The sequence below is a fragment of the Lactuca virosa genome, chromosome 8 (assembly GCF_052849685.1).
Source record: "Lactuca virosa cultivar CGN04683 chromosome 8, Lactuca_virosa_CGN04683_v6, whole genome shotgun sequence".
Lineage (NCBI taxonomy): Eukaryota > Viridiplantae > Streptophyta > Magnoliopsida > Asterales > Asteraceae > Lactuca > Lactuca virosa.
This window is the reverse complement of record NC_136433.1, coordinates 221,711,366-221,722,078: the sequence shown is the minus strand read 5'-3', so window position 1 is coordinate 221,722,078 and position 10,713 is coordinate 221,711,366. Positions and strand designations below refer to the sequence as shown.

Below are 10,713 nucleotides of genomic sequence, written 5' to 3'. Positions count from 1 at the left end.
TACCACATACCACAATATACATATAAGCATACACACTGTCCTTCATTCCACGAATGGTCCACCTCCCTAAGCTCATACCATCACACTAGTACACCTATTTGGCCTCCGGTCATAGTTGGTTCGTCCGAGTCTATTAGCCTACTGCACACAACAGGACCGCCTCAACTCACCACACACACATGTCGACATATATACACACATAATAAAAGACAACCAATCACAACAACACATACAACTATCCTAACAAGTTTACATATCTAACCTACTCACAACGTAACAGACCACTACTACCATGTATGTTACCAGTGGCAGATCACTAAGTTAACATATAGTTTTATGTACCCAAAGGTAAGATAGTCAGTCGAACAGATGATCATACCCTAGAGCCACAACCAAACAAGGAACAGGTAGGAAAGCCTAGATCAAGAGTTCTAAGTCTATCCTATATGAATAGATACAACCCTTACGACATTTACTACAATGATTACCAGCCCCCAAATAATCTAATCAATATACTACTAATTCTTACATCTTATCATGCAAGGCTATAAATTATAATACATAATATAGTGATGAAACTCACCTAAATTGAAGACCTAAAATGACACAACAACACTTCAACTCTTTATGCTGATCAGAATCGCGAATCGACTATCACTAGACAAATCCAAACCTTAATCAATAACCCTTTCCCTTAAAGTTTGACCAAAGGTCAAACTGGTTAAAAAGTCAACGATCAACGATCAACAAGTCAACACTTGCCACGACATGGAGGCCCTTCTGCCACGTCGTGGGAACATCAGGACAAACATAGTCACAAAGTAGCGAACCACCACGATGTAGCAAGCCGATTGCCACGTCGTGGGAACTAGCAGAGTTCCATAAACTTCATTAAGTGCTTAATCCTTACGGATCTAAACCCATAATCTCATATATAGTTCTTTCCAATGACATAATGGATAAAGTTTCCAACTTTATCCATTAGGACTCCATTCCATTGCTAGATCTTCAACCCTAAGTCCATTAAGTCCTTAATGAGGCTATAGCTTGAGCATGAACACAAGATACACCAAACATGGTCATTTTTCTCATTCAACAAAAGTCTAAATACCTAAAAAAGCCATCACAAGCTGTGGAGTTCTTCAAACTCCAAGAGCATCCAAGGAAAGGACCAAAATCTTACAAAATAGACTCAAAAGTCTAAATACCTAAAAAAGCCACCACCAAAAAGCATCGATTTCCGTCGAAGACAAACGAACTCTCATTTTTTTGGTGATCTGTAAACACTCCCCTTCTTCAGATCTAGATTGTCATCGTTGTCTTCAGTTTTCAGAAAACGATCTAGAATGTTGTTGTCGATCTGGAACATCGCCGCCACCATTTATCTTCTCCAGTTGCGTCGTCATCATATATGTTCGAGAAAGAGATTGGCGACGTATAAAAACCATTGATGCTCATCAGAGTTGTCCATCAGTGGATGAAGGTACTTTTCAAACTTCGTATTCAACCTCCAAATTCATCTTGTTCTACTACGAACAACTAGTGGCATAAAAAACCCTGATGAGAAATTGGTCTATGTGGAAGTACAGATTCGTCAAAAAAATGAGATTAAGGGCATTGTTGATTTGGGAATTGATGATGAAGAAGGTTTTGTTTAAGGAAAACATGGTGGAAATCGAAGGTAGAGGAAGGTGGGTTTTTTTCCTTTCACTTCTAAAACTCATTTTGCTTAATTTGAGAATGGTGGTGATTTCTAACGGAGGTGATGAGATCGAAGATTGGAGATCATATGTTGAAGATATACCATGATACTAGAGGGTCTGGTTGAGGTGGGGTTTCTAGTGATAGATCTAAAAACCGAGCCACAAATGGAGAAGATAAACTGAGAAGGGGTGGTGCTGTAAACCGATCATGACTATGATGGAGAACACAAACAGATCTGGAAACAGATGGAGAAGACGAACATCTCGAAACACAGATGGAGAAGACTAACCCTAGATATGATTTCACATTCTGTTTTCTCCATCTCCATTGATAACCGACGAGTTCAACAATTTGTTATGGGTGTTTTTTTGTTCATCTGGACTGATTTTCAAGAAGAAGGAGAAGATGGGTACGTGTAGAGAGAGGGGGTGAGAGATAGATAGAGAGAGAGAGAGAGAGAAATTAGTTTCAATTTTCTTTTTATTTATTTCAATAAAAAATTAATAAGATTAATAAAAAAACTGAAAAAAGAAAAAATAAGGGCAAAATCGTCATTTTAAAAACGTTCAAAGCAAAACGGACCAAACTCGCAACAAAATGAAAAGTTTGGACCTCACATCATAAGCTGCTGTTGTGAAATTTATTTAACTATTGAGTAAGGTTTTTTAAAGAGGGGTATTCTACCCTAACTATAGTACACTTTATTACTGTACTCTGTTTAGTCCTTATATAGAAAACACCCCGCATTTTTTGGAACGAAAACTTTTATAAAACAGAAGAAAACCTGCAAAAAGCTGTAAAGTACAAAGTTTTGACCAAATACCTAACACCACTATACTGCTTACGATTGGGGTTGAGAGAGACTTGTCCCTAGGAATGTTCACTATTCGGATAAAACCGAATTATCCAATTGGACAATTTGGATTGGACTATTTGGTTCGGGTATTCGGATTTTTGGATTGGTTTTCAACAAAACCGAATTATTATTTTGGATTTCGGATTGGTTTTGATTTATAAAATAAGAACCGAATAGTCCAAAAAAACCGAATAAACATTTATTATTTATCTATTTATAATATATATCTATAGTTATTTATTAATTTTGTAATTTATTTTTTTAATAGGTTCAAAACGTTTCACCCGTTCAAAAAAACATTAATATGCATTTTCTCTCAAAAGTTTTCTATCTACAAGATATTTAACTATAATATATCTTCGTATTAGTTGTTTATAAATTTCAAATCACAACTAAATAATTTGTTTTTGCTTCTTGTGTAAAGTTGGGTAATATTATATTTATATGTCGTTTTAAAATGTTTCGGTTTTTGAAAACCGAATTATAAAAACCGATCCAACCGAATTGTAATTGGATCGGATCGGATTTGAATTTAGTTTGGACTATTCGGATCCATGTTTTGAAAACCGAAATCAATTTGGATTCACTTGATTGGATCGGATCAAACCGATCCATCCAAACGAACACCCTTACTTGTCCCAAATGTTGACGTGATATTTACCATTGAAGAAAAAGTTTAACTATTTAATACAAACCCTCATGATCTGTAAGTCCATTCATATTCAATGTTAAGGAGTGATAATCTCATTAGTATACCTTTTAAAATTTGGAATTAGAAAAATATTTTAGAATTAACTTTCGTACCACTAGAAAATTAGTTAAGAGGTCTTTTAAATACATGGTAATGAGAAATAAAACGAAAATTGTTTAGAAAGTACTCTCCTGAGGCTACTTGAAAGGTCTTTTAAATACATGGTAATGAGAAATAAAACGAAAATTGTTTAGAAAGTACTCTCCTGAGGCTACTTGAAAATCGGACAGATCACCACCAATAATATGTTTCCACGACTTGTAATAACTCGAAGGATCTTCTTCATTATTGTCCTTATCAGTGTACACAGGACCGATTGCACACTCTCTTACCATTACTCCACCGTATAGTTTATTTTCTAATATTGTAACACAAACTTCATCACCATTTTTTATCTCATTCCCAAACATCCAATGACTTAACCATACCATATCTTCATCAGTTTCTCGGAAAGAAAAAATATGACCATAATATATCCAGGTGCGATTTGTTGTCACGTTTTGTACTTTTATTTTTAAACGACTTTGCTTTCCTATGCCTGGAAATGTATGCACAAAGCTTATATTTATTCCTTGTATACTCTTATTCATTGAAGACGATGGCATGGCTATTGATATTGACGAACCCTTGCTTTTATGATGTAACCAATCTGGAACTGCTTTCCCATGAAAACATGTGCTAAATATTCCAAATTCGTAAAACATCTGCGAATAAAACATTCGATTGTATGAATTTTCTGCATATTTGTGTGTGTGTGTGTGTTTGTGTTTGTGAGATCCATAGCAACAGAGCAGAAGAAAGAGAATACCTGGACTGGAATTGGGAGTTTCTTTGCACGAGACCATAAGGATGACTCCGATATCCGGATCTTCTGATCTTTCACATGTTGTAAATTTATCCACCCCAAGCTACATAATATCTGGTCCTCAATTTGTGCTATAGCTTGAAATTTGATTATGCCTTGAATTTCAGTCAATGACTCCGACCAATCGTAATACACAACTGGTGGTGACGACATTTCTTGAGGGAATGTTATTTTAATAAGTGACAAACACTTTTCAGTAGACAAATGTTTGATTGTAAATGGAGGGTACAATACCGACTTCAGCATCCAACATTCTCCAACATCGAGTACCTCAAGCCTACTAAGGCTTCTCACACAATCAGGCAGGGAATCAATTGGATTCTTCCTTAGACATAATGCCTTCAACATTGGCATGCTACCGAAGTTCTTTGGAAAGGATTCATTAGATAAATTACTGCCTACAAGCGACAAGGTTACTAGTGAAGGTAGCAAAAATGATTTTGGAGTTTTCGGTAAAAATTCTCCAACAGAAGAGGAAGATGCATATGACTCCATATCCTTCATCCGCATTAGAAATTCACTAGCACCTAAGCAACCGTCAAATGATAAAATTCTAACATTCTTTAATTTGCTAATGCTAATTGGAACATTACTAAGCTTATCACAGTAGCTCAAGTCAAGAACAAGAAGGCTATCACATCCACCAATTGACTCACACACATGAACTAAGCTTTCACAGTTTGTAAGATACAACCTCTCAAGTGCAGGTAACCCGGAGAAGCCTTCGACTCTAACAAGCTTGGAATTACTCAGATTAAGAATCTTCAATGACCCAAGATGCTGTTGCATTGGATATCCTCTAATCAAGTGTATTATCACGAAGATATTAATAGACTAAAAGTTGAAGTAAAAGCTTTAATTTCATACCTTTGGCTTCTTCCAAAGCTGTGTGAGATTACTGTAAGACATGTCAAGAGCAACCAAATTTTCCATTGGTAAGTCTGAAGGTATGAATTTTGAATGGAATCCACGCATGCACAACCATCTTAAACCTTTTGGAAAATTCTTGTAAGATCCGTTGATTTTTACATGATTGAGTTGGAGTAGCTTTAGCTCATCCATCTTTCTTAATGCATCTGCTCTCAATTCAACTTTTTTGCAATGAGAAGATGAAAGCATTAGGAGAAGCCGAGCAAAAAACAACCAAATTCTAAAAAAGAACTCATAGACCATCTGGATTGGTTGGGCAGCTCTAAGACTCTTGTTCACATCATCATTTTGGAAGTTATGCTCTGTCAGACTACCTGATCTATGCGATAGCTCCTTTCTCAATAGATTCGTGTCAAGGATAAGACCTTGAATTCTATGGGTGCCCTATCAAAAAGAAAATTACAACAAACACTAATTTTTATATAGATGATAAAGCTAGTAACGAATACTCTTAATGACTATGTCGTATTTACCTTGTCCTTTTTCAACAAATCGAGGGACTCCTCATGTTTCCATACACGACTACGCTTCCATGGCTTATCAGGTGATTCTTTGCGGACTAAATCTCTCCCCATCTCTTGAAGCAATTGATGCATCCTCAACTCATTTCTTCCTCCAATTGTGAGAAGACATCTATCAATGAGCTTGTTGATCCCATATGATGTCTGAAACCCACATTCCTTTAATATTGTTTCTGTAACTTCTCTTTCTTTTCCAACAAAAAAGCAAGCAATGTGCTTAAAAAGTTCTTTGCAGTCCCCTGATAAAGAATCAAAGCTAATTTGCAGAGCCTTTTGTACATTCTCTTGTACATCAGTTAAATATCCTTTTGCCTCCAACATTTCAAGGACATCACTCCATATGGCTGCATCTTTATTAATTAATGAACTACCCAAAACTTTAATAGCCAATGGATGTCCTCCACAAAACTTGGCAACTCGTTCTGCTTCTTTCTCATAACCTTTCTTGGGATCATTGTTTCCAAACGCATGCCAACATAAAAGTCTCACAGATTCAGTGTCACGTAAGCCATGAAGTGCAAGCTTTGTATGTTTTGGAGGGAATTTCATACGAAACAATGAACACTTTTCTGTTAGGGACCCATCTTTGGTTGTTACTATAATCTTGCTTCCTGGATGAAAACCTTTTGTTCCAATAAGCACATCCAGTTGCTCAAAGTTATCAACATCATCAAGAACCAGAAGTGCCTTTTTCCTAGATAATGCCTTTTCAACCTTAGATGTGCATAAATCTGCATTATTTTCTTCAATCTTTCTTTTCTTTAGAACGTCTCCAAGAAGCTGTTTTTGCAAATCTAGTTGCGAATATGGCTGTTGTGCACATCTTCTTCCAATGGCTTCAACAAAGCTACTACTTTCAAATTTATGGCAGTGCGAGGTAAACATATATTCTGCCAATGTTGTTTTTCCGATCCCGGGCATTCCCCAAATTGTGAGAATTTCAGCAGCTTCAGAAGATCCTCTTTTTAACCAAGAACTGATGGTAAAAATAGAATCGTCCATCCCAATTAGGTGTGGAATTCTCCTTTGCAAGTGTAGTTCCAGTCTAGTAGTAATTTCTTTCACGACTTCTTCAATGACCACCGTCTCTCTTCTGAAAAAGGAAACAAATTCTATCAACAAGACACAGCAGCCCATATATCAAATTGATTAAACTGATCAATAAGACAATAACTAGTCTTTTGCATCCTTTTAATTAATATGAAATTAAGGGACTAAAATAAAAATATACGCACAGTTTAACCATAATGGTGGGCACTTTGTATATGTTTTGACAGCTTAGTCCCCACAAAGCTTTTAATCCCAACAATGGTTAAAAGCTAAATCTCACAATGGTATGCTCTAAGTGTAAGGTTTAAGCTTTGTGACAGCAACAAAGCAACAGGGACAGAAAACAGGGGAGAGGAAAGGAAGAACAGGTAACCAAAAAACTTTTGGAAAATTTACTTGTTAACCAAGTCTTTCAAGTGTAAATAAACACAGATGCAAGAATAGAACAAGTGCAAGTCTTTGTTCTAGAAAACTTCAAAAAAGAAACGTGATCAGGTGATGAAAAAGAACATGGGACAGAAGAGGTAAAAACAAAACTAGTTAGAACTAAGAATTAAAAAAACAACTATGGATGAATCCTATTTATACTAAACAATGAAAGAAACCTAATGCAATACAGCTATTGGAAAATAGAATTCTAAACAAATATCAAAAACTTAAAATATGGCAGTTTTTTCCAAAATACCCCTGGATTATTTTTGTCCCCATGGATTGTGGGATTTTTAATGGACTTGGTTCTCCATACAGAAGTGAAGAAGTTTGTGGAAATATAGTATGAATGTTTTACCTTCCAGTTGCATCTTTTCCTTTCAAATCAGCAATCTCTGTAAGTCCTTTCATCCACATCTCCAACTTACGAGCACCTTGAGTTTTCTTCTCCACATCCTTTTCGGACTCAATCCTCTGTTTGTGTTCAAATAACGCTTCTCCAAAAGTGCTTTCTTGCTTCCTGACATGGGTCGGCTCAACATTGTAGAAAATGGGGAGAACAATATGGTTAGAGACCTTTCGTTGCTCAAGGATCATCACCAGCTCATCCAGACACCATGTTGAAGATGCGTAGTTCTTAGACAAGACGATTATGGAAGCACGAGAGCTTTTTATAGCTCTTGCAAGTTCTGGTTTAAGTTCTTCCCCAGTTTCAACCTCTTCCTCGTCAAGAAAGGTAGAGATGTTTTCATTCACCAAAGCTTGGTAGAGGTGATCCATAAAACCCAGACGAGTGTCTTTCCCTCTGAAACTCAGGAAAACATCATATGTCATTGCCGCTTCTTGTTCTTCTGGTAATTCATTGAGGATGGCCATGGAAGTTGAGAAGAATTAGAAGAGTGTATATAAGCTGGGATTATAAGTTTCGTTGCTTCTGATTTTGGTTGTCTTAGATCTAAATTGGAGATGAATGTCTCTTGTTTGGTACTAGAGTCAATGTTTGGCAGCGAAGTCAATGTTTGTTGTCTTCTTTAGCTGACTTGGTCTCCGCGTGAATACTTTTTTTTTCTCTTTTGGAAAAAGCATCACTAACATGATAACATACGAATTATGCGCGTGAATAATTTATTCTTCTCTTTTGGAAAAAGTATCACTAACATCATAATATATGAATTATGATATTTAACTTTTAGAAAATATTCAATATTGGCTGATTATATACTTTGCTAAAATTAACTGCACCAAAATCATTATATTATAATTTTATTTTTCATTCAATTGAACATAACGGTATGTATATTTTTTTTCCAGTGTTTACTATATTTGAAGTTACCAATTGCCTACTACCTATCTATGTGAGTAATACACTTTGTTTGATTAAATGGTATTACATGGATATTGGCTTCTTATAACACCAAAAGGTTTAACAATTGGAGGGTTAAATTGAATGAGTGTAACTTTGTTAGTGTTTTTTTACTGAACGAATACATGTGCACACTGTTAAGAAGGTAAGAATGTTTAAATTGAGTTACATCTCTTGATTACAAGTAATTTATTGTTATTGACAGTTATAGTTTTTATTGTTGCTGACAGTTTATTTCATTTCCTGATTACAATGACATGGAGGAGCGCTGTGATTCTAGATTTGAAGAAAGTGATTTGGCATTAAAAAGTTTGCTTTTATGGTGGATGAAACTTTGAAAATATTCTAATACTGAATACTATGTGTTCATTCATTTTATCATATTTTTGAGTTTTCACATCAATTTGATATAATTTTTTTTTCCTTATTCTCCCGTCACCTCATTTAACAACTATAGTCTTATCACATCACCTCTCACTTTTCTTTTTCTTTTTTAATTAATATGTTAAAATATTATTTTATAATTATATAAACATTTAAAGGGAAATTGAGTAAATTAACCCATACAAATGAACTCTTTGAAAAAAATGACTCGAATTTCTTATTTTATATTATTTTATTATTTTTTTTTGTAAAATAACCATTTTGTCTGGAATACCGTGTTCTAGACCGGAGTAGTATTCCAGACCATTGTTTCGGAATAGTTCCTTTTTTTTATGTGTAAAATGCGTTTTTGTTCTTTTTGTATAAATTTTGGTTTTACAAAATCTAAAATGCAACTGTTTTCTTAAAATCAACAAAAAAAAAAAGATAAACTAAAAGGATTTGTTTTAAGTAATATTACAATGTTGAAATCATCTTTGTCCTTGTACCCAAAAAAAATGCTAGTTGTTAACGATATACCATAGCCCATGGACCCCTTTTACCCTCTATAAAATACAATTTCTTGATGATCGACATCTCGAGGAACCAACACAAAAACACCTCACAATCCTCTCTACTATCAATCTGTTATGGTACTTGTGGGGCCTTTTCGAGTGTCATGTTGAAACTCTCATGTGGAATTGACTCAGTTGGTTCAGTACCTAAGTAGTTGATACCGACTAGCAGTGAATGCAGGCTCGCATACCAATAAACCAATCCTCAATTTCTGAACAGTAGTTGCTCTTCCAATGACTATATATATAGTCATTTTGAATGTCTTCAAATCCAAAGCACCAAAACCAGTGAGCATTTGGTATATTGATTGGGATGTAAAGCTACAAAAAAAGGTTAGAAATAATTAATCACCAAATCACATTATAGTATATAAATACTTAGGTAATGTAATCTAAACACAAATATATTGTATCACGGTCTACCTAAGTTAGATAAACGGATATGTAAGCCATGTCACTCCAGTCAAATGTATTAGTGATGAAAGTTGACGACACAACCGTCCATTGACCGTCATCCTGTGTACGCTCTATCAACAATGAGATCACCAACATGATTTACTGTCAATCAAAAAATTTGCAGTAAAGTAAGTATTGTTATTAAATGAGTAGTACATAACAAGCACCTATTAATATAACTTACATCACATTCTAACCACCCTATGCGACTCTTTGGATATAAGCGCGTCCAAAATTCAATCGTTAGAATATGGGTTAAAAAAACGGTGAGTAAAAGGTGAGTACACAGTCACAGTAGAAACTTTTAACAATGTTAACTAACATTCTTACGAATACAATTGCATGTAACTAAAATTGAGAAATTAATCTTTCGATTGAAAGATCATGCACTACAACGGTTAGAATCAAACGAGGGTGGCACAATAGAGCCTAATCAAGCATTCTAAATCTATTTAATTTTAGTGACATGTAACCTAACACATTTGATTAATAGTTAATTAATATCAATATAGGTTTCTCATAGCACAAAGCAAAAAACATTCAAGCAGTCAATCTAACAGAAAATTATATCACATACACTCTACACTAGCATACACTAACATTTCTTCTAGGCTAGTAAGAATCACATTCACTCTTCTACTCTATTTCACATGGAGTCTCCACCAGTCTTGACATGTCGTTTCGTGAATGCACATTCGTATACAATGTAAAACTAGATAGTTATTCAAATAAAAGATCTCACACCAGAACGGTTGGACTCAAATGAGAGTTGCACGCTAGGCTAAATCATGCATTCCAAGTCTATATAGTTCTTATGACATACAACCTAAGGCATTCACTTAACAACCTA

At 35.0% G+C, this 10,713-nt stretch overlaps 1 protein-coding gene across 2 annotated transcripts; it reads right to left on the bottom strand.

Moving 5' to 3' along the window:
- Nucleotides 1-3,343: 3,343 nt before the first annotated feature.
- Nucleotides 3,344-8,117, bottom strand: LOC145129450 (disease resistance protein RUN1-like). Of its 2 annotated transcripts, XM_079064164.1 has the most exons (5): nucleotides 7,465-8,112; nucleotides 5,580-6,720; nucleotides 5,044-5,490; nucleotides 4,120-4,956; nucleotides 3,344-4,015 (listed from the first exon to the last, which is right to left on the bottom strand). In XM_079064164.1, the coding sequence occupies exons 1-5, from the start codon at nucleotides 7,980-7,982 to the stop codon at nucleotides 3,449-3,451; spliced, it is 3,510 nt and encodes a 1,169-aa protein (XP_078920290.1). In that variant the 5' UTR covers nucleotides 7,983-8,112; the 3' UTR covers nucleotides 3,344-3,448. The 2 variants fall into 2 exon arrangements, with proteins under 2 accessions (XP_078920290.1, XP_078920291.1); XM_079064165.1 differs by lacking the exon at nucleotides 3,344-4,015 and having other exon boundaries at nucleotides 4,798-4,975; nucleotides 7,465-8,117.
- Nucleotides 8,118-10,713: the final 2,596 nt, after the last annotated feature.